The sequence below is a fragment of the Aulonocara stuartgranti genome (assembly GCF_965226115.1).
Source record: "Aulonocara stuartgranti genome assembly, chromosome: 7".
Taxonomy (NCBI): domain Eukaryota; kingdom Metazoa; phylum Chordata; class Actinopteri; order Cichliformes; family Cichlidae; genus Aulonocara; species Aulonocara stuartgranti.
This window is the reverse complement of record NC_138945.1, coordinates 9,637,448-9,661,284: the sequence shown is the minus strand read 5'-3', so window position 1 is coordinate 9,661,284 and position 23,837 is coordinate 9,637,448. Positions and strand designations below refer to the sequence as shown.

Here is a 23,837-nt window from a genome sequence, read left to right as displayed (position 1 = left end):
AAGTTGGGGATTTTTAAAAAAAAGTTTAATTGATTATTAGTAGAGCTACTGTGCAGATTGATGTTTTAAAATTAGTTTATTATTAACTAATCAGCGTTACTTAATCAGCATTGCATAAACATATCAGAAATATAATTTATCTGGCTGTGAGGAGTATTTTTTAAACTATACTATGCAATGAATATAATAGTAGGTAGTGTGCAGCTTGCCATGTGACATGTGGTCGGGGGGGGTCCTATTCCTCTGCGGGGCAACCTGCATATGGCCAATAAAGCATTCAATTCAATTCAATTCAATTCAACTATTCAAAATTCTTATTTTCTTCCACCCTGAAAACAGATTAACGAATAAAATCGTGAAAGCTTACTCAGTCTAAAGTTCGTTTTTTTGTTTTGTTTTGAAATCATTATGCGATCGCATGTTGTTTGTCCCTCTGCATTCACCGTAGCCCATCCAACAACTTCCGACAGGAAGTTACGATATGGGAGAATGACAGAAAAAAGCTTTTTCGGATGTAAAAATAGTTTGAAAATGAGTATAAAAACTCCCAGTTGCGTTGTAGTTTTTAAATTGCTTCGAATACGAGTTCTCTTTTTTGCAATAGAAATTAAATGTCCTCATCAGGGCATCAATGAGAGGTTTATTTTGAAAGTTCTACCCGGAAGTCTTGTGTTTGATCTCGGCTGGCCTACTTAACAGCAAAACAAGTAGGTGTTTACTGAAGTTGTGTTATAAAACAGTCACTGGGCACCGACATTTAAAAAACAAAAACTGGACAATGGTCTCCGGCGGTGCAATTCAGATACCGAGCCGTCTCCCGTTGCTGCTGACCCACGAAGGAGTTCTTCTCCCGGGCTCCACGGTCAGGTTCAGCGTGGACTCCCCACGGAACATGCACCTTGTCCGAGAGCGGCTGCTGAAGGGGACTTCGCTGAAAAGCACCATCATAGGGGTGATTCCTAACACCAGAGACCCGGAGCACGACACCGACGACCTCCCCACGTTGCACAAGTAATGAACTTGTAGCTGTGTAGCTTTCTGTGGGTTTACACGGTTGTTGTGTGGAGGTGTGACATACAGCTGATGGGTCCCCTTCAAGTTGTCATAAACGTAACAGGTCACAACATCTCTGCAGGATAAGGAAGAAGATCAAATATATTTCCAGTACACAGGAGTATTTTATGTGTTTAGACGTCTGTAGTGTGTGTCATCGTCAGGGGAAATGTACTGAATATTGGGTAAATCGAAACTCAATGCATATTTGAGCATGTACTTTACCTACCCCCCTTTTTTAAACTATTATTTGTTCTAGAAACATCTCCACTTTTACTGTAGCCATGAAGTCGGAAACGGCCGGGCAAGCACAGAGAAGCGGACTTTAGCCTTTAATCAGTGGACTCCAGATCAGTAGGTTACCAAACAGCGTGTTCCTGTCTCTAGATTGGTTACCAGGAAAAAGATGGTTTGTCCGACACTGAGTTAATCTGTGAGGAAGGTGGTCATGCTATCTTAAATCATAAAAATTGTAGAACATTTTCTCAGATTTCCCTAAAAAAATGTACGATTTCAATTTTGATTGAATGATTGAATGAATGATTTAAGGCTTTTTTGAAATATATATGACTAGTTTAAATGTGAAAAATAAATCAAGCAATTGTATAAAGTTCCATATTTAAAGATGCACTAAAAAAATATGTGACACTGCAAAATGAAACCTGTAGAAGAAATACTTGAAATACTAGAAGATATCAGTGGGTAAGTTAATCCAAATGAAACACAATTCTGCCATTTCCAGGTGAGGCTCTGATTATAACTGAGGTAATAATTATAACTGAATTAAAGGCTTTTATCTTTAATATTTTCTGAGATATATTCATGCTGTAATGCACCCTCATTATTTCCAAGTGCAAAAAAAACCAGACCATTTTTCAAGAAAATGTATCTTGAAAACTACTAATATCTTAACAACAACAAAAATCACTGTTTTTTTTTTTTTTTTTTCAAAAATTAAGAGCTTTTTTTTTTAGGAAAATCTGAGATAGTTGAGCAGAAAGACCACATTGATTTGAGATGGAATGAATAAATCCTTATAATCCTCTGCAGTGAAGGACAGGAAATACTTGCACTTGCTCATGTAAATGTTTGGCGCTTATACTTAAAATGTAACAGGGTTTGAATGAAACTCAGATGCTTGATTTTCCACACACTACAGCACACTTGCTGCTTATATGAAGCTTAAAAGACACTGTGAAAGGCTCCAACACGATCAGAGGTGTGAATACTGAGGCTTTGCAAGCATTTAAAATCAGAACAGTTTGTTGTACTGCAGAATGCAACCTTTCAGTGAACTGCTTTTCAATGGCCACCTCATCTGTCACACACTCTCTTTCTCTCTCTGTGTGTGTCTGTGTAGAATTGGTACAGCAGGGATTGCAGTGCAGGTAGTGGGCAGTAACTGGCCCAAACCTCACTATACCCTCCTCATCACTGGACTGTGCCGATTCAGTGTATCGAGTCTGTTAAAAGAGCGACCCTTTGTCCTGGCAGAGGTAAGCTGTCGGTTTGATTTGATGTTAAAATATTGGAGCAATTTTTTTTTTGTAAGATAAACCTAAGTTTCTGGATGTGCTGTCTATTTAATGAGCGACAGTGGTCATCATAAGTGTTCTGTTTTGTACCTGTAACGAAGCAGTAGTATCACTACATACTGATGATGTACTCTGATTTAGTCAATGTAAGAAGTATTCTTTCCTGCAACACTGTATTTACTAGTTGCCTGAGGGTAGATAATAAGAAATGTTTTGCTATTTCCTGTTGTTGTACAGCAATATTCTTTGTAAACACACTGTTAATGTTTTTTATGCTTATAGTAAACATGACAAAAGTTTCAGGTAATGGGGTTCCCATACTGTACAAGTGATCCCTGTGAGCCAAAAGCTCAGATTTCTGCACAGACTGCTGCAAACATTTTGCTTCTGATTTGGTTTTCTACTCTCAGCTTTACATCATGCCAATAATAGATGGCTTGGTCCTTAATATGCTAATCTCAGGCACATAGCTCTAGCTGGCAGCACAGAAGCCCCACTCATCTGCTGCTCAAGCCTTCTTTTTCCAAGGTCCAGCGCATCAGAAGAAATCTGACTAAAAAAGGGGGAAACTAGATTTAAATTGGTTTGATTCAAGCAGTAAAGTGGAGGACTGCACCAAGGTCAAGTGTAATATTGAATTTTCTGAACTGTAAATCATGCAAACCCACAAGTAATAGAAGTAGCATTAGTGAGAAAAAGGAGCAATAGCTGAACATTATAAATCCCCTAAAAAAAACCAACAAAAAATCAGTCTGAGAAGTTAAAGGTCACCTGATTCCACTACTTGCCAAGTCCAGCAAGAGGTTCAACAGAAGTTATAAGCTGCAGAAATAAAGTTTGTTGGCAAGTCAGCCAGACATGCCTAAGGCTGAGATTATAACTCCTTGTGCACATGGGAAGCTACAGACACACAGTTGTTCCTATTCAACAACTTTCAAGTCAGCTTAGGATGCCTGATGCATTTCATACGTGCTCCGTAGATCTACATCTATAGAAAGATGGATTCCTTATTCGGAAAGTCTTGGCAGTTTCCCTCCATGAATTACTACACGTTTGATTTTCTGTAAATCATTTAAAAGTCAAATTGTGCAGATGTGGGTGGACACTGATCGTTGTGTAGTATCTCTTTCAGGGGCCGTTTTGGGGTTTCCAGCACATGTGCAGCTGGCCCATTCAGAGTAGGAGTGCTCACTTTTCTAAAACCAACGCATCACTTGTACTGCGGCGTAATCACTGACCTCCACTGTCTAGTTATTAAGATGGGATTAAATTGAGTGATAGTGAGAATACATTTTTATTACCCGGTGTGAATTAAAAGTTCTTTTATCAGCATTTAAACAAGATCATCTAGTGTATGACTTTTATAACACCATTTCATCATTAAATAAAGTAATGAAACATGTTTTAGCATATTAGAAATGCACAATACACAAGTATGTGTGGCCTCACAATGTGACTCACTTTTTATTTAAAAAAAAAAAAAATGACAGGTGAAGCAGTTAGATCAGTTGGAGCGGTATACGACCCCACAAAGAGATGCCACCGCAACAGATGATGGAGAGCTGGGGGAGCTGTCGGAGAAGTTCTACCAGGCTGCTGTACAGGTGTGTGTGTGTGTGTGTGTGTGTGTTTAAGAATTTAAGAGAGTGAGGTCGTAAAAAAATTCATGTCTTGAAAAACTGATTAAGTTAAAAACCAAAATGCCTTTGTAAGGAGGAAAAAAATGCCAAAAGGGCGGTGCAGACTTGAAGAGTGATGACTGACGGACATGTGAGGGTTCTTTAATATACACTAAAGTGTTACATACACACAAGAGCTGTTGCCTACAAAGAGACTTGCATTCAGCAAATTACTTTATATGTGGACTAAAACATTTCTTGATTTTTCACAGCCTGCAAAATCTATGATGTGTTTGTATATTCAAAAATATATATAATTTAGGCAAAAAAATTAGACACAACAACTGAAACGACTTTAACATGTGTTGTCTTGAAGAAATATTAACTGAAGTTGGATTGGGGCCAGGCTGTATTTTAATGAAATACCACTTTGCATTAAAATACTCTAAACTGTGAACATTCGTGTTTAGATTTGTGGAAAATTGAGGTATAGTTAAAAAGAATCATCAGAATTGAAAAAGCAGTGGAAAACATTTTTAAAACACCTACTGGTAAAATGCTGCCCCCTGCTGGCGAAAGTGTTGTTAAATTTAGCAGAATGTGCTTTTTGTTTTGTTTTTTTTTGCAAAAATTACTTTTGAGGGGAAAAACAGGGAATGCCACGTCTTCAGTAAATTTATATTGTTATTTGAAAATAGTCCCTTAAATTATAATGCACGTTTTAAAAAGTTGTATTTAGATTATGAAATGGCTAAATAAACACTAATTGTTGATACCCAGTCAACTATTCGATTTTTAAAAATGTATTTATTTATTTATTTTCATCTGGCAGATGATTTTGTAGAACAGCTCATGTCATTCTGAATTATTTTTTAGGCTGCTGTGCACGCACAGCGTGTGCTGTCTCCACAGCTTGTCAGTTATTTTCTGGTTAGAATCTTTTCTCTGCTTTGGCTGCCAAACAGCCTAATATAGTTCTACTGTCATATTTAAATATTTGCTAGTTGTTGTTTTTTTTTTTCACCACAAACTACTTTTTTTCCTCTCAAGTATTAACTTTGGCCATACAGCTCAGTTTAAGTGTCATCTATCCACAACAATAACTCATAAAGCAGCTGTTTCATCTAGATGTTGCTTTGAATATATCAGATCCTGACTTCTGTACTGAGGTCGGAAGTTGGGTTTCCTCCTGACTTCCTTTCCACCTAAACCCTGTTTGCACATCCAACCAGCAGAGTGGGATGTACAAATCTATGTACAAATTAAGTTTGTGCGTGTCATTTTACAATGAAGCGATCTGCAGATTGCAGCTGCCACTGTATGCCCTTTACTTATAAAAACTTCATCTCAATGTTTGCATTGGCAGTTTATGTAAGAGCTTGTTGTCAATTATTTTCAAAACTTACCAAACTGTGAAATATGAACATTTTTGAGAATAATAAGAAACAGGCAACTTTTTAAAAATGTAATATAGAAGTAAACTGTGCTGTGCTGCAGCATGATGTGATGGATCAGACTGAAGATGAAAACATACACATGCAGTTGGACTTGATTTATTGTGTTTTTTTGTTTTTGTTTACACATTTACACGTGTGTGTGTGTGTGTGTGTGTGTGTGTGTGTGTGTGTGTGTGTGTAGTTGTTAGGTATGTTAGACATGTCTGTTCCAGTCGTGGCCAAGTTCAGGCGCCTCTTGGACAGTCTGCCGAGGGAAACTCTACCTGACGTTGTTGCCTCGATGATCCGCACCTCAAACAAGGAGAAACTCCAGGTGAATTCAAACTGTACACACAATCAAAGCTTTAGAAGAGCCAACATGTTTTTATTCATTTTTTAGAAATCAAAAAGGTTTTAATCTTGATGCAAACAGTTTCTGCAAGTGTTCTAACTTCAGTTGCTCTGCTTTTGCCAAATACCCATTTTAGCCCAAACTACTTGTGGCCCCTCCTGCAGTAAATCCTAGGTTTACTGCAGGAAGGGCATCCTACATCCTGAAATATGGTGATCCTTTTGATATGGCAACTACTTGGGACGTAAAAGGGAAGCGGACTCTTCTTCTTCCTCCTCCCCTTCTTCTTTCCTTCTAGTCTTCTTCTTCTTCTTCTTCTTACTCCTCCTCCTACTTCTTCCTACTGTTCCACTTTTTACATTTTCTTACTTTTCTTTTTCTTCCTCTACCTTTCTTTCCTCTTCTTCCTTCTGTTCTACGTCCTTGATATCCACAATATTTGACAGTATACTTAGAGGAGAAAGAGAGAGGTCACTATTGGGGTTTTGAAGCAATACAGGAACTTTCCACTTATTCTGCCATTTAAGGATTTAGTGCTTTATTTTTTTAGCATGAAAGCACACATTGATGTGATTTTTGACTTTTTTTTCCCTCAACAATAAATCTTCACAATAAATAAAATGTGTTGTTTTCCATGTGCTGTGAAGGTCCTGGATGCATTGAGTTTGGAAGAGCGCTTTAAGAAGGCCCTGCCCATGCTGACCAGACAGATAGAGGGACTAAAACTGCTGCAGAAAACCAGGAAGACGAGTCCTGATAATGAGAAGAGGGTAACAGATGTGCAGTCCTTGTATGTTCACACTGTGATTTACATTCCAAATCTCGTGCTCACATTTGGGATTCCCCTCTGTTTAGGTGTTGGTGCGGAAAGGTACAGTGTTCCCAGGTCGACAGTTCAATCTGGATGAGGAGGATGAAGATGATGATGGTGATGACACAGCAGCCTTGGAGAGGAAGGTTCATGGGGCGAACATGCCTGAAGCTGCCCTCAAAATTTGCCTGAAAGAACTCAAAAGGTAAATTTCATACAACATATACACAATATAAAGTGTATTTGTGCATACTTCACAAACACAAATAATGCTGCTGCTTTTACTTGTTTAGACCATGTTTAGATCTGGCTCTGTTTGGTGTCTGTGTAAACATGATCCAGTACTGTAATTAGCCTTAAATACTTCAGTTAGATTGTTCATGTTCCTCTTCAATCTGTCAGATTGAAGAAGATGCCTCAGTCAATGCCTGAGTATGCCCTGACCAGAAACTACTTGGACCTGATGGTGGAGTTGCCATGGAGCAAAAGCACCAAAGGTAAATTAATCTGCAGACAACTTTTAATGGACGTCAGCTCAGTTAAACTCTTTGGGTTTGGTAGATTTCACTGAGCCGTAGTAGTGACAGTAAAAACTTTACAGACTTTGACATTGAGAAGGCTTTGATATGCAGCTGTCTGCTTTCCAGGTCAAAGCATCTACTGCGTTGATTAAGGCTGTCATCTTTTTAATGCGTTCTTAAACAATAATCAAAATGAAATAAACATTCTCAGTCTCTTTGGGTTTTGATTCGCACTCTTTAAGCTACATTTTTAAGGTCAACATATCCTGGACACCAATTATTTGAAAGCTTGGAGTTGTATTGGTAACTCATTGAAGTGTTATTGGCTATTCATAACCAGCCACTTTGCGCATACAGTTAGTTGGGTGGACTGAATCAGGCCAAATTAAATGGCGCTACACAGCGTCCCAGCATACATAATAATGCTTGAATTTCACAAGAACTGTTCTGGTTTGTCCCTGCTGATTGCAGGCGTAAACATGTAACCAAATATAAGTAATGACTCCAAATGTTAAGGGTAAGGGTTCATTTAGCAGCAGTGTCAGAGGTCACAACCAAAGTATGCGCTGCTCTCTGACATCTGATTGATGGACCTCTAAAATTTGCCAAACCACTGTGGGGCAAATTGTCTACCTGGTTTTTGATGTCTGTGTATGTTTCTTTGGTCTCACATTCAAATTGCTACTAGAGCAGGTCAGCTACTAACCGGAAGGTTGGTGGTTCTATCCCAGGCTCCTCCAGTCTGCATGCCAAATATCCTTGGGCAAGATACTAACCCCATGTTGCTCTCCGATTCATCCATCGGAGTGTGAATGAATGTGTATGAATGTTAGATAGTGAGCACTTAACAGTTTAGAAAAAGTGCTTGTGTGATTGGGTGAATGAATTAGTTGTATGAAGCGGTTTGAGTGCTCAGAGTAGAAAAGTGCTATATAAGAGCCTGTCCATTTAACTCACCTAAAACACTTAAACCTTCTAGACTGCCTGGACATCCGAGCTGCACGTACCCTATTGGACAACGATCACTACGCCATGAACAAGCTGAAGAGACGCGTCCTGGAGTATTTAGCTGTCAGGCAGCTGAAGACATCACTCAAGGTGCTTCCTTAATATCCCAGTCTACGGATGCTTAAAGATGAAATCTTGTGTTACACAAAGCACTTTTCTTACATTTGTTATGTATTAATCTTTGAGTTTCATACTGCTGTATCTGCTGTTTTTAGGGCCCCATCTTATGTTTTGTGGGCCCTCCTGGAGTCGGTAAGACGAGTGTAGGACGCTCGATTGCCCGAACTCTGGGCAGAGAATTTCACCGAATTGCTTTGGGAGGCGTCTGTGACCAGTCTGACATCCGAGGACACAGGTATGCTCATAAGATTGTTACGCAACTGAAGGTTTCGTGTCCACAGTGTAGACTGTGAGTTTTCAGGTTGCCCATGTATAGCAACAACCCCCAAAAAATACAAACTACAATAATAGACCTGAGATATGCTAGTTTTTTAACCGTTTTACCAGAGAAAACTGGTTTAACAGACGAACAGCTGATTCTGTTCGTCTGGACACTGATTGTTATTGTGGCTGTGGACTAGTTAATTTAAACTTTTCCATATGTCCCTGTTCAAAAACATCTGAATACAATTAGTAGGTCATTAGCAAGACTCTATAGAACTTGACTGCATGCTGAAGTGGCAACCCCCAACCCTATTCAAGTAATTTTAAGGAAATTTACCGGTAAATATTTGGAAAAATGACAAAAGTGCTTTTATTGCGTCATGTTCATTCACTCATGAGCTGCTGTAACATAAATCAAATGGCTGAATTGCCACCTCAGCATGCAGTCAAGTTCTATTCAGGACACCGGCCCTTGAGGATTGGAGTTTGAGATCCGTGGTCTACTCACACCCACCCACACAAAGCGTGTTGCTTTCTTTGGAATAGAGTCTGCATTTTTATTTAAATCCCTGTTTCCCTGCAGCGTAATTTTTTAAAAGTAGGGTAAAGATACAAATTCCAGACTTAGGACACCAACTGAATGTGCCAGTATTTTAATTCCTGAACTAAAATAATAATATATTACTGGATGATTCCACCAAGGAGCACCCCTGAAAACTAAGATAATGCAGGTAAATGCTCCCTTTGTCTTTCGTCGTCATATTCAAACTTTTGCACCAGTTGTTGACACTAATGTGTCCACTGACTGCACTGCAGGCTCACAGTGGCCCTACCAGTCACAAATGGATATTGCATCTTTGGAATTAGGAACTTTGTGAAGGTGTGCATGAGCGAAACTCTAAATAAGTGCAATATAAATAAATATAAAGCAATATGTAATTGTAAAATTTAACAGGTAGATCTTTGTTCTTTTTTCTTAGGCAGGATTCGTGCCAAACAGCCTTTCATTGTTCTTGTAACAGTGACAATAAAATCTATCCTATTCTATTCTATTACTGTAGTCTTGTTATGTAGAACTCTTTTAAAGTGGCTAGAGAAATGTGCTTGAGTATATTGTTTTCATGCTGGGACTTCAATTGCTCCGTGGACGTGTGGTGGAGCAAAAACACAAGCTCGCGTAACATAAGGCATTACATTTGATGCTATATAAACAGTGTTGGTCAAGTTACTTGAAAAAAGTAATAAGTAACTAATTACCGATTACTCCCCCCAAAAAGTAATCCCGTTACTTTACTGATTACTTATTTTCAAAAGTAATTAATTACTTAGTTACTTAGTTACTTTTTAAAAACACGATTTACAACCTGAAGAGGTGATAAAGTGATAGATCTTTCAGCCCAATTCTACTTTTTCTACAATCCATCATACAAAATGTAATCAAATGGAAACGTCTCTTTTTAAAACTTGTTTTATTAGTTTTAATCTTTTAAATTTATGTATCAAGCAAAAATTAAATTATATGCAACATTCTCTGACTGGAAGAAATTTGTTTAACATTTAAACCTATTTTCTACACATTCCAGCACATAAAATATATTTTTTTTGTGTGTTTACACTCAGTCTTTCACATAGATGCAAGTAAAACACACAAAATAAATAACATGAAAGACTCAGCGGTCCTTTTGCTCTATTTTCACCTGTAAAGCAGGAGTAGGTAGGCGGAGGTGTGCTCTGGTGCAGGTGTGCCGCAGCGGTGAGTGGAAGAATCCGCGAGTTTCTCTGTGAGTTTCCCATTACGTGGTACCACACTCGGTGCTTGCTTGGAAGTTTAGGGTTTTTTTTCGCTGTAAAAAGAAGTTTTCTTCCCACGCACAACGGACGCTAATGTTTTTGTCACTTTTTATGGAATCAAACTCAAAGTAAGGTCAGTACTTCCACGCTTTAAACGCTGCACGCTCATACTCTCTCCCACACTCGATATATGATCCACTGTTGATCTGCACACAGCTGTTATCACGAATGTCGCACTCGCTTACGTCACTGTCATGAGACACTCTCGCAAAAAAAATCACGGTTTTAGTAACGCAGTAACACAGCGTTCCTACGGGAAAGTAACGGTAATCTAATTACCGTTTTTGCAATAGTAATCCCTTACTTTACTCGTTACCTGAAAAAAGTAATCAGATTACGCGTTACTGCCCATCTCTGTTTATAAATCACACTCACAAATAATGAAGCTCACTATGAAAAATCATGTATTTTATCCCAAGTTTTTCCTTAACACTCCCCACTGGGAAAGCTAGAGTAAAATAGTGTCTTTTTTATTTTATTAAGTCCAAAACCTGTACTAAGATGTAATGAAATTTCTTGGGAAAGCCTGCTGATATCATTCAAGCATCCCTTAAAGTCCACTTGGGTTTAATTTAAATGAAGGATAAAGGACATAAATGGATTCGGACAGTAGTCTGAAAGTATTCGGCACATTTGTTGGTTTTGTTTTCTTCTGACTTGGACTTTTACTTTTATGTAGATGACCTTATGTAAATATAAGCTTTGTTTTTCTGTAAAATAAAGAGAGGTCACTGGTAATCTGTGTTTGTTAGAAAGTGTTAAAAGGTTGTCACCAACTGGAAGACAAATTGTGGCCAAGCACATACACCACATCACACAGATCCTCTTGTTACTGTTATGGGTGTCATGTCTGGAGTCTCTGTGCGAGCAGAGAGGCGAATGGGGCAAAAGAGTTCATCTTGGGTTACGTGGATGGTCGTGTTGTTTTAAATCAATGGCTCACATACATATTTACACCCAAATAAGAAACATGTGCATGTCCTACCAACAGCAGAAATAAGGACCAGACTCTTCAAACAATTGATTATACAGTTTGTTCAACTTAAAAATATTTCTGATGTTCTTATGTGATTTAAATCATTTTTATTTCCTACTTTCGAAGCCCACAAACTGCTTTCAGCCAGTACATGCTAGCAAACACTTGAAGCTTGCTCGCATTAGCTTTATTCACTACAGAGAATGTCGCATCTGTGTTTATTTTTTCTCAGATATTATTGCTTGGTAATTCAGTGCATATCTCTAGGGTATATCGTGAGCCTTTGGTTTGCTTGAAACTGAAAAGTTCACAGAGTAGAGCATCATTTTGTGTCTTTGCCATGTCTCCAGGCGTACATATGTAGGGAGCATGCCCGGCCGCATTATCAATGGTTTGAAGACAGTGGGCGTCAATAATCCCGTCTTCCTTCTGGATGAGGTGGACAAGCTGGGGAAGAGCCTGCAAGGGGACCCTGCAGCTGCTCTGCTGGAGGTCAGTCTGTTTCTCTCTCAGGTTACGTGTGATGTAGTATCACGTCTTCTCTGGTTATTTACTCCCTAAACAAAACCTTAATGTTTTGAAGGATTAATTGTCAGTAGCGAGTAGAAACATGCAACATACCGTATCCACCAATTGGTTGCTATAGCTACCTAATTAACCACTACAACACATAATAATTTTCATAATAACACAAGTGTTATTAGTATTCCTGCCCCATGATGCCACAAAGTTCCCACTTACTGCAGTTTGCACAGTTTACAAAAAACACACACACACACAAAATAAAAGGGTTTCTGTGTGCACGCTAAGGTCCTGGACCCAGAGCAGAACCACGGCTTCACAGACCATTACCTGAATGTGGCCTTTGACCTCTCACAAGTGCTCTTCATCGCTACAGCAAACACTACAGCGACCATTCCCCCGGCCCTGCTTGACAGGATGGAGGTGCTGGAGGTACCAGGTGGGTTTAGTCACTTTGTTCTGACGAAATATCTCAGCAGATTTATCAGAGGTTATCATAACAAGAGGGTTTCTATTTTATTGAAAATACGTTCCCAGAACTCCACTATAGAAGTCCAAAAAGTTTCCAATTAAAAGAAAAAATATTTTCCTGTTAAATGGGCACCTGTGTTCCTCAAAGGACATGACATAATCCAAATCTGAAATTATGAGTCATTTTAAGACCAGAGTGAAATCTAGCATCTGATCTCCCTGTTTTGTTGTTGTTGTTGTTTTTCTTTATTACTGTTGTTTCAGGCTACACCCAGGAGGAGAAGGTGGAGATTGCTCACCGCCACCTGATTCCAAACCAGCTGGAGCAGCATGGGTTAACCCCTCAACAGCTGCATATACCTCAGAGCACCACACCGGACATAATCAGCAGGTACAATCTCACACAAACTCAGTCATCGTCACCTAAGACTGTAAGACTGCATAGCCGTTTAAGCTTTATGTTAACGGCAGCACACAGCGGCATCAGTGTCAGATACTGGTGGTGAAACACACTGAAACACGTGTGAATTTTCAACAATGAAATTGTGAGAGAGATGATTTGTTCAGTGACCGTTGATCTGTGAGAATGATTGTTATAGCTTCTTCATTTAAAAGAGACTCGACAGACATAATTTTATAAAAGCAAACTTACATGTAGAATACGTATCACAGGTTCACATGTCTTTCTGACATGCAGAGGCGGTCTGGTTAGTGTGCAAAAAATAGAAAATATATAGGTTGATCTGGGTAGATCTCTTTTGCAAACAAATAAGAAAAAAAAACACATTTCAAAAAGGAGAGAGACGGGTTCTCAGGTTTTCAGGTGATTACAGTTACAGGACAAAACAAAGAGCAAGTACATGACTGACAGTCAGAGTGTTGCCAAGTTTTTAACCCTACCTGATCACACTGTGACTCTCAGTGACAGCTGTGTTTTAGTCATCTGTTATTTGTCCTTCTGTTTGTTCTTCCTCTTTTAGGTACACCCGAGAAGCAGGTGTGCGCTCACTAGAAAGGAAGATCGGGGCGATCTGCCGAGCTGTAGCTGTCAAGGTTGCCGAGGGTCACACACTCACCAAGACAGAGACTTTGACCCCTGAAAACTCAAAACAGCATGGAGGTGAGGGTCTGAACCTTCCATCTTGGTCGGGCTGTGGAATTTAATTTGAAGCTTTAGCTGCAGAACAGCACAGAGCTACACACTAACAAAGCTTGTGCATTAAATACCAAATGTTGAGTCATTACAAATATTGAAAGATGAAGTACAACAGAAAAGAGCATCTTAGTTAACACAGATTTATTTCAGTAATAATAGCAAAATGAAACACTCATCACTGGACTTATTTATTTTATAAATTTATTTATTTATTTACTTACTTATTATGACAAAAAGATTTTGCTAATGCCTTTTTGACCAGAGTGTTTAGGCTTTGTTGCTTTAAGGGTTTTTCTTTTATGTATTTGAAGACCATACTGCCATGTAAAAAAAGAGTTTTTCATAGGTCCTGTAAAATGAAGTTCACCCTGTGATTCAGTAGCTTTTAGAACCTCCTTTAGAAGCAGTACCTTAAAGTAATTCTTTCCTGTATGACTTCATCAGTCTCTCATATTGTGGTGGAATTTGCTCGAGAGCTTGGGGTCATTGTCCTGTTGCATCATTTGAGCCCAGTTTTAGCTGTTGGACAGATGGTCTCACTTTTGACTCTAAACAAATTTGGTGTACTGAGGAGTTCATAGTCCACTCAATGCTCAGGTGCTCAGGTTCTGTGGTAGCAGAACAAACCCAAATCCAATCCAGTCACCCGTCCAATTCTGTGCTTGACAGCTGGTATGAAGTGTTTGTGCAGATATGCTACATGTTTGTTTTTTTCCAAAAACAAGCCATACTTGTTCAACCTTTTTCTAATTGTACTGCCATGAAGTCTAACATTTAGCATTCTGAGGCATGTATTATTGTAGGGTGTTAATCCTGTCTTTTAACCTGTGTTCCATGTCGCTCCCCAACCGGTCGCGTCAGATGGCTGCCCCTCCCTGAGCCTGGTTATGCCGGAGCTTTCCTCCTGTTAAAGGGGAGTTTTTCCTTCCCCCTGTCGCCAAAGTGCTTGCTCATAGGGGGTATTATGGTTGTTGGGTTTTCCTCTGTTAAATACAACAAACCAGCCTATAACTAAAATAGAAACAAGGACTAGTGTTTTAGCAGCTCTCTGAGATTTTGTGCAGGTGAAAGAAGGCACTTCAGAATGGAATATTTCAGGCTTTTACCTCAAATGTTTGACTCAACTCAAATTTCAAGTTATTTTCTACATTTTGCAGGGTTTTTTCTCAAAGTTTTGAGTTAGGTACCTTAAAATGTTGACTTACTATCTTGACATTTTAAGATAATAACACCATATTCTGACACATGGATCGCAAAACATGTTTTGTTTTTTTCATTGGGGGAAACAAGCTTCCAAAGTCTTATTGAACTGCAAGATCCCTTTTTGCTTGAGTCATAATGTAAAGTAAATGTTTTTTTTACTGTAATCCAGAATCGAATGTAATTTTTTTCTCATCCAATCAGGTTAGTTTTATTTATATTGGGCCAAATCACAACAACATATGTAACAGGCCTCATATGTAATGAACAGCAACATATTTTACTTGGTATCATAGTATTGTACACTGTAAAACTAACTGATATTATTTGGACATCTCGAAAAGTCGATTGAGCTTGTTCAGAATAAATTTCATGTCAACCTGTGACTTAGTTTGGCGACACAGATGACGCGAGTAACAGATCTTATCTGTGTGGTTAAACAAAGAACTACAGACATAGTAACAAAGACTGACTGCACGTGAGCAACAACTGGCTAATACGTTAGGAGAAATATCTCCCACAATATAGTTCGGGTAACAGCCGTTAATAATGTTGAGTTAAAACACTTGTGCTTCTGTTCTTTGTTGCAGAGTGCGAGTGTTGGGCACAAGGGGCTGAAATGAGCCTGGGAAAAATAAACTTTGAGTAAATCTTGACCAGAGCAGTTTGATGGATGTTGGTTCATAATGTGATGTTATAACAGACAGATGTTTGACGTGGTGACAAATTACTTATTGGTTGTTTATTTGTCTAATGATCATTTGTAAATCAAATTTTACGTCAGGTGTTAGATATCTGAAGCATGCTCGCAAGTACAACATTATGATTTTTATGCTAATATCCTAAATAAACCTTATTGTGCAGTGTCCTACTCAAAAGCACTGGATATTACACAGCAGTACTCAGTTTTTGATTTGTCTGCGGGATTCTCAGTAGAGTAAATAAAAACAAAGAACTACAAAACTCATTTTTGCATCATTAAGTAGCAGACATGAAGACCGGAAATTTTGTTTTAGGTAGAGTGGTTTAATTACAGAGAAAGACAGAAAAATGGGATAAACGTGACATAAGTGTTTCTTTCTGTTCTTTAATGCGGCCTTTGTGTTTCCAGGTAACCACACGTGTGTGTGCGTGTGTGTGTGCGTGCGTGTGTGTGTGTGTGTGTGCACGCGCACAATTGATACATGTTCTCATGCATTTGTATTTTCTAAGTGGTAGCGGTTTTTGATGTTCATCTGTGATATTTGTGTTTCTGTTTGACTTTTACGTGTGTGCATGTTTGCGTCATGTTGGTGCGATTTATGTATATGTGTTCACAGCTGGTTTTTCGTTCTCATTCGCAGCTATGTCACTGCCATTTTTTTTCCCCTTTCCCTGGGAAGCCTGGTGTATGTAGTTGTTTTTTTTAACTAAACAATCTCTAAGATCTGATGATTGCAGTGTGTTTACGTTCACTTGAAATAGTAAGAATATTCCTAACACCTAACTGCACGAACATGGGTATAAACAACACATATTGTTTCTTTGACATGTAGCTTTCTGAACCACAGGCTACAAAAAAATATGGATGTAGCCAATGTGATGTTATCCACAAATTTGTGAAACCCTTTTCTGAATCCTGAATGTTGCAGGTGTTACCATGTTTGTTGATTTTTTTGTTGTTTCTAGACAGGAACTGAATGCAGTTATTCACACGGCAGTCCTTGATTTAGCTTTCAGTGAATGTTTTGCTGTAATGTTTGTTTTCAGACAAGGCAGCACCTCCAGAGTTGCCCATAGTGATTGATCATATCGCACTGAAAGACATCCTGGGGCCTCCAGTGTTTGAAATGGAGGTAAGCAGAGAGAGAAAGAGCAGCATGTGCAGTGTTCATAATCCACAAGTTTATTACAGAAACATGCAGAATTTATTCTCATGAACATTTTTGACCGCCTGTGGACCTCAACCGATGCGATTGGTTTCCATCACAATCCATGACTCTATAAAGGCAGCCTGTGAGCAGATCTCTCAGCTCCATACAGCTGCTGCTCATCCTGTCAGATTAAAGTCATTTGCCTTTCTCCCTTCATCTCTCCAGGTCATGTGGAACTTGTTTTCTATGTACTTTTATGAGGATTGAAAAAGATGTTTTCACGTGTGCATATTGGCAGGTCTCTGAGCGGCTCACCCTGCCTGGTGTAGCTCTCGGCCTGGCCTGGACGCCGCTTGGTGGGGAGATCATGTTTGTGGAGGCCAGTCGGATGGAGGGAGAAGGTCAGCTCACTCTCACGGGTCAGCTGGGAGACGTTATGAAAGAATCTGCCCACTTGGCCATCAGCTGGCTCAGAGCGAATGCTAAAACCTACCAGCTCACAAACAGTGAGTCCAGATACACCAGTGTTTATATTCTATTTTGTAGTTTTAGAGAAATACAAAACAACTTATGTTGTGCAACTGTGTGTGTGTGTTTGAACAGTGGTGGGGGGTTCAGATCCTTTAGAGGGGACAGACATCCACCTCCACTTCCCCGCTGGAGCCGTCACCAAAGATGGCCCCTCTGCTGGTGTTACAATCGTCACCTGCCTGGCTTCACTGTTTAGCGGCCGACTGGTCAGATCAGACGTCGCCATGACTGGAGAGATCACGTTAAGAGGGCTTGTGCTGCCAGTAAGTTATCGTAGTAAACACACATAAAACGATCATCTCTAGTCCACTCTAGTTTTGACAGACAAGTGTGGCCCGTCCTCTGCAGGTGGGCGGGATTAAGGACAAGGTGCTGGCTGCACACAGGGCAGGAGTGAAGCGCGTCATCCTCCCGAAACGCAACGAGAAAGACCTGGAGGAGCTTCCAGCAAACGTCAGAGCCAACCTCGACTTTATCACAGCCACAAACCTGGACGAGGTGCTCAACGCCTCTTTCGATGGAGGGTTTCCGGGAGTAAGCAGCACGCGTGCACACCCTCAGCTCACCAGCAAACTGTAACACACTGCTCAAAACACATTAACAATGTAAGGCATCTGTGATCTTGGATAATTAAGCCGTTTTTTGATCCTTAGAAGAGCTGTAAGGTCTTTTTGCAGATGATTTATTCAGTATTACAAAGCTAACTTGAAGTTGAAGATGGAGCTGAGATACAGGAGAATTCAGTTTACAAAATCCCCAGCTCCTCTTTGCTAATAGCACTGTGCAGCCAGCTCAGAAATAACTGCTAAATATCATCATAGTGGGGCTTTGTTTTTCATTTCAACTGAATAGCTGCTTATTTCATTTACATTGACCTTGTATTAGTAGCCTGGCTATGTCTTCCGAAGCAGGGGGACTAGTGAGTGATACATGCCTTAAAGATTTATACAGGTTGAATTTGTGCGCTGAAAAAGCCCAAATGTGCATGAAGAGTGCTGCTAAGGGAAAGAAATTGATTGATGTTTGTTTATGTAAATTGTTCTCCTTAATCACATATTTTATTTCACTCTAGTTGGATTTTTATCAGTGGATCTTTCACATCCACAATAAAATTTTATTTAGCTGCACTGATGGTGATGAATATATTCTGTGATTAAAAACTGTAAAGATGTTTTGTTTTCATTTCCTCCACTAGGCTGACAAATTGAAACATAAAATAAATTTAGATTTCTTTTATTTACTGTGACATTTACCGATTTAATTATTTAGCCTACGTTTTTCCTGCTCTTGGAACTTTTAGTTGGACAAAAACTAGAACTGTACAGTTGAATATGGATGCATCTTAAAAGTATAGCTTTTTTATGCTTTAGCCTCAAGGATTCAAGTGTGCAGTAGAATATTCAGATGATTAGCTGACTAATATCTTTAATTTGATAGCTCACTGAGATGACTTCTGATTCTGATGTTGTTTTTTTAGTGAGTTATGGTTAAATCATAGAGGGACATGATTCCATAAATACGTGTTTTACTGAAAAGCATAAAATGGAAAACACTAATGTCCAGTTATTTGTTCGACTTTTAAGCAGTCTGAAAATATCACACACATGCATCCAAAGTCCATTGGTGACACCATAGAATACAGTTTCTTCCATGCAACCTCGTATTTTGGTCATACACAGTAATACTGTGTAACAGCTTGAATAGTTGCATGTTTAAAAGTGCTCATTCATTGTAATAAACGTTTCTGCCTCTGAGGGGTGCTATAGAGTCTTCATGAGGCTGCACTTTTCTTCAGTCTTGTTGAGTGCTGCCCTCTTTGTTTTGTCACATTCCACCTGCCTAGTTACTGGTCTAGGGGAATAGGTTTCCATGCGAATCTTTAGTAAACTCAACTAATCTAAGTTCATTATTAATTTCTGCTCATTTGCTTTATAGGAGCTATAATCTTGTACAGCAAGAGATGGGCTTGCTGGCAGCCTGGTGAGATACAAAAACTAGAGATGAAGAATAATATTTAAGGATGCCGTGGCCTTCAAGAGTAATCACGAGGGGAAATGTTTTTTTTTTTTTTTTTTAATGCCTTTCCATTCTCTTCTTTTTTAAATTATAATGCAAACAAAGAATATTCAGTCCACAGTTTTATAGCTTGTCTGACAGTGAGACACGCCCACACATTTGCTGGTGGTAGGAGCCTCTTGCATCACTTTTTGGAGGTACAGATGCCTTTTTGTCAGCTGCTTTGTTTCAGTTGTCGGCTGAGATGTGGAAACCTTCGAATTAACTCATCTGTACCAAAAAGGAACAGAAGCAAGAACAGTAAGAAAAAGTGCAGTACAAAAAGTAAATACATGCCTCATACATGTGATGGCAATAACGCAGCATGCACATTATATGCTAGTGTTCTTGCAAGACACCTCGAGCAGGAGGAACTCCTTTGAGCACAGATTTGTTAGAACAATTTGAAATATTTTGCAAAAACATTTCTTTATGACTATAAGAAGGTTTACTGAAAAAACTTGACAGCCATCATATTTAAATATCACACAAAACAAAACAGTGCAAAGTCTGACTTATTCACTGAAGTTATAAGTTGACTGTACTGGGGGCTACATGTTTGAGTACACATTAGCCAAATATTACACGCTGCACGGTGCAGTATCAAAGAGACTACTGGAGTCAGTGTGCCTTGCCACAAAACAGTTCCACAACCCTTTTTTTTCTTCAATTATTTAAACAAAAAAGTGTTTGGTGAGTTGTAGATGTTCTAGGTGAATCTCTCAAATTTTGGAAAAACCTGAAACTCTGCACAACAGAGCACCATCAAATTACACTCCAACCAATTTGTGCTCACCAGTTCCTCCAAACACATTTGATGCAATAGCTCTTACAGAGAGTACTTGTCCACCTAGAGGATGCATCATTGTGCCAATACGCTGCTGAATTAAAGCATTTTTCTGGTCAGCTGCACATTCCCTTTGTGCTTGCTGGGGTTTAGCAGTCCGTGTGGGTGTGGAGCACTTCAACTTCTTTAAAACAAATTATATTTGAATAATGAAGGTATTAGTGTTTTGTGTAAAGATGCATTGTTGTCAGCTTTTCCAGACCTGGGACGTCCAGCTTTTATAAATCACCCCTGAAACTCAAGTACATCTTTCCAAAAGATCTTCTGCCACTTTTCCCTACCATTAGTCCTATTGCTACTTCAGCCACAATGATGCACTGTTTTAAGGAATAGCAATATTAATAGCAATCTCATGGCAGGCACTCAACTGAAGTTCTACAATGTTTGTATACAAGAAACTATCGGGATGGGATATTTGATTCAGTGTAAAGTCTGGAATACTTATAATGGTGTTGATATGCCTCTCGTGAAACTGACGACTGGAGTTGGTTCAAAATGCACATCACCGAAGTATTTAGAAAAAGCAGATTTGGGCATAGACTTGTTGCTTCTTGCTTATGAGGACAAGACTCAGACATGAATGGTCAATAGCTCTTGAAAATTAACCTCAGCCCAAATGTTCAGCCGTTCTTTCAGACAACCTGACAAAAGACAAGAGAAACTACAGGGGAGCTTTCACTTTATTTTAGATAAATACAGGAAATCATCCTTTTTGCACTGTAGAGCTGTAAAGGAGGAGACATTTGTGAGGAACAGATTTTAACAACATGAAATGCCATGTTGTAATAGCTAAAAACTAATGACCCACCTCTGCCCTGTGAGTTTGGGTCATCTCTTCCATCCATGCCAGTCTGAAGCTGACCGATGGAAATTTGGCCAAGGGTCAGAAGATGGATGCTTTACATGACCCCAATGAGGTCCACGGTAATGCCACTAGTAGTTATTCCACGTAGGATTCATCTGGAAGTTGTAGTATCCACTGTAAGGGTCGGCATATCTTTGAGGATGACGTGGCCTTGATGGGTGTTCTTCTCCAGCTGGCTTCGGAAATGCAAACTCCTGCAGGCGGCCTTCATCATGATGCTGGTCAGGGTACAGCCTTGTGTGAACTGGCAAATGCTCTGTTTGACGACTCAAATCATCTTTCTCAGGCCTGTGTCGACGTCCACCGTGATGTTCCTGGCTACCTGGAGGGCGTGGAGAACCATGTGAAAAGGGAATGGATAAGCTGAACTGGTAGCCCAGGTTTGAAGGATCATGGGCATGGTCTCTGCGGGGATTATTAAAACTCTTGTCAATAGTAAGGCCGCTTGGTCCGTACCGAGGAGGATTAGCACGATCATGAGAGTGAGCAAACGGAATCCTCAGGCTTATGTCAAAGCTCCTGGGCTTGGCCACAAGATTGTTTCTGTGTGCTCGTGGCTGGACCAGCGATGTTTCCATGGGTCTGTTGGTGGGAATATTAGAGCGTTGCTGATATGATCTTGGGGATTCGACTTGAACCTGATTACGCACATTAGGGTAGATCTGTGGATCTGTCGGCCTCAGAGCCCTCATGTATTGGAAAGGGCGAGGATTTCCATACACATCTTGTTCCCCTCTTCCACCCTGCCACGTTCTAGGCTGCACAGAACTTGTGGCTGAGAAAGAACATGGGTATGAGTACAGATTATAATCATGTTGGTAAAGCTTAGAACACATCTACAGTTTGTCAGTATTGTTTAGATAGAACTTCAGTGTTGAGTTTATTAAGCCAGTGTCAAAGACATTTGTATTCTTATACTCTTAACAGGAGGAAGGAAGTCTGTTAATTTGTGTGATCCACTCACAGAAAGCATAATATTCATATACATTTATACCATCTACAGTTACCCAGCTTGAATTTTCCTTTTCCAAATTTAACACTGAAGAACTCCGTCTTTTCAAAGCAATTACTAAAGTAAAAAGATAAAACACCATGCTTACGATGACTGATTACATAAGTTGAGATTTTGGTATCTAAACATCTGCAAGTTAACGTAATGCATCATACATGGAACCTGTAGAGTTTCCCCCCCACTAAATGAAACCCGGCTGTGACGTTAAAGTAATGCAAACTCAGCGTTACATTTTACCTCTCAGTGTGCTGTGAGCCATTTAAATACCCTGCTTTAACCAAATCAAATCTGCCAATTTGAGCATGAGGTATCTCGACCCTAACCCAGTAGCTGCAAAGTCCTGATAAGGTACACTGGTAGACCTGTTTAGTGACCAACAGCTTTATCACCTGAAGTGGGGGAGAGGAAAAAAACTGCCTGGATTACATACTACATATTTTGTTCCAGTGTAAATACTGTTAAACCTCTTTCAAATATTATCTAAAGAGATGCTGCAGATTCTGGATGCAGGCAGGACTTCACTGGACTCCTCAGGTAAGACATAAAGTTGTCATTTCATAAAATCATTAGAGTAGGTTTCAACATGCTCACCTTTGGGAAGAGCTGAGGAATAGTTCACATCACTCAAAACATAAAGCAGTAAAAACCTGTCAAGCAGCACAAATACAGTCAAGATAAAACCAGACCAAAGCCTCACATTCAAGTACAGGAAGTGCATATCATGAAAATACATTTAAACATTGTACCTTGCAATTAAGAACCGGGCAACCATGACTCCAGTAGCTGCACTCACTGTCCTCACAAACCCTCCAGCTGGACTGTGCATGCAAAGCACTCACATTTCCACGGGTCCACACACACCAGCTCCGACCAAACACCAGCGTACATCTGAGTTACGTGTTTAGGACATGCTGCTGTCTTTATCGGTCCTTCCTACCGGCAGGTGTTTCCAATCAGGCTTTTTTAATGAGAAGTTGAACTGAGGTACCCAACAGATCAACTCCCCCACTTCTTTTATGCATACATGTTTATTTTGCTCTTCACTCAAACTTTTGGGGAGACACAAACTGTTATTCCAGGTAACCTGTTAACCAATCAGAGAATACTAAATGTTTAAAAATCTGGCTAGATTCAAACTTTACACAGGAAAAGTGAAATAAAATCTGAAAAGTTCAACTTACTTTGTCTATTTATGATGCACTGAATTTCATAAATCCAATGTAAATTTTAGCACTAGGTGCAATGACTCCCAAGCTAGGCGAGTGGCTCCAGCAGATCCCAGGAACAACATCCGAGATCTTTGTCCAGAAGAGTGCAGTCCTAGGAACAGCAAAGATACTGCGCAGGACTCTTGAGCTCCCAGGCCTCTGGTAGAGGACCTGAGCTTGAAGAATAGTCCGTCCGCAGGGGGCAATTTTTTATTTCTTTTGGAATCGCCTGTCTGGCTTTTTGTTCGACCTTTATTATTATTATTATTTCATTTTTAGTTATTACAATCAGAATGGATGGGACTGGGGGACAGGATAGAGGAAGAAAGAGAGGCTGGGATATAACAGAAGGAGACAGGAAGAAAAACAGAGGAGAAAAGGAAATGAGAGAGAACAGATACTGAAAATCTGCTTGATCGCCTGCTGAGAGTGAAAAAAAGGGCAAAAAGCAGACAACATAGTAGGAAAACCACAGCAACAACCATAAGCATCAGTAATAGTAAGTAATAAATATTGAGTGAACAGCATACAGTGCTAATAATACATTATATGTTTAGAGGCAGCAGCCAAC

At 39.5% G+C, this 23,837-nt stretch overlaps 2 protein-coding genes across 5 annotated transcripts; one reads left to right on the top strand and one right to left on the bottom strand.

Annotated features, from left to right (window-relative positions):
• The first annotated feature begins 552 nt into the window (after nucleotides 1-552).
• Nucleotides 553-18,515, top strand: lonp2 (lon peptidase 2, peroxisomal). The gene is made up of 17 exons (XM_082540175.1): nucleotides 553-1,011; nucleotides 2,414-2,549; nucleotides 4,079-4,192; nucleotides 5,846-5,977; nucleotides 6,643-6,765; nucleotides 6,851-7,011; nucleotides 7,209-7,303; nucleotides 8,307-8,425; nucleotides 8,551-8,690; nucleotides 11,897-12,038; nucleotides 12,357-12,507; nucleotides 12,804-12,930; nucleotides 13,520-13,659; nucleotides 16,645-16,730; nucleotides 17,047-17,254; nucleotides 17,352-17,542; nucleotides 17,628-18,515. The coding sequence occupies exons 1-17, from the start codon at nucleotides 779-781 to the stop codon at nucleotides 17,856-17,858; spliced, it is 2,529 nt and encodes an 842-aa protein (XP_082396301.1). The 5' UTR covers nucleotides 553-778; the 3' UTR covers nucleotides 17,859-18,515.
• A 2,337-nt stretch (nucleotides 18,516-20,852) lies between these two features.
• LOC309712052 (uncharacterized protein) lies at nucleotides 20,853-23,136 on the bottom strand. 4 transcript variants are annotated; one of them, XR_014278168.1, is made up of 4 exons: nucleotides 22,805-23,136; nucleotides 22,650-22,705; nucleotides 20,990-21,821; nucleotides 20,853-20,906 (listed from the first exon to the last, which is right to left on the bottom strand). XR_014278168.1 is itself a non-coding variant. In XM_082542636.1 (4 exons), exons 1-4 carry the CDS (start codon nucleotides 22,882-22,884, stop codon nucleotides 21,365-21,367), a joined length of 459 nt encoding a protein of 152 aa, XP_082398762.1. In that variant the 5' UTR covers nucleotides 22,885-23,136; the 3' UTR covers nucleotides 20,913-21,364. The 4 variants fall into 4 exon arrangements, 2 of the variants coding, with proteins under 2 accessions (XP_082398762.1, XP_082398761.1); XM_082542636.1 differs by lacking the exon at nucleotides 20,853-20,906 and having other exon boundaries at nucleotides 20,913-21,368; nucleotides 21,503-21,821; XM_082542635.1 differs by lacking the exon at nucleotides 20,853-20,906 and having other exon boundaries at nucleotides 20,913-21,821.
• Nucleotides 23,137-23,837: the final 701 nt, after the last annotated feature.

Bases quoted from the DNA above. Each gene is read 5' to 3' on its own strand.
- lonp2 (XM_082540175.1), top strand. From the start codon at position 779: ATGGTCTCCGGCGGTGCAATTCAGATACCGAGCCGTCTCCCGTTGCTG. The intron at 4,193-5,845 runs GTGTGTGTGTGT...GTGTGTGTGTAG, and splicing joins TCTACCAGGCTGCTGTACAG to TTGTTAGGTATGTTAGACAT. The intron at 8,691-11,896 runs GTATGCTCATAA...CCATGTCTCCAG, and splicing joins TCTGACATCCGAGGACACAG to GCGTACATATGTAGGGAGCA.
- LOC309712052 (XM_082542635.1), bottom strand. From the start codon at position 22,884: ATGCACAGTCCAGCTGGAGGGTTTGTGAGGACAGTGAGTGCAGCTACT. The intron at 22,706-22,804 runs GTACAATGTTTA...GCTGCTTGACAG, and splicing joins GCCCGGTTCTTAATTGCAAG to GTTTTTACTGCTTTATGTTT. The intron at 21,822-22,649 runs GTGAGCATGTTG...GTTCTTTCTCAG, and splicing joins TTCCTCAGCTCTTCCCAAAG to CCACAAGTTCTGTGCAGCCT.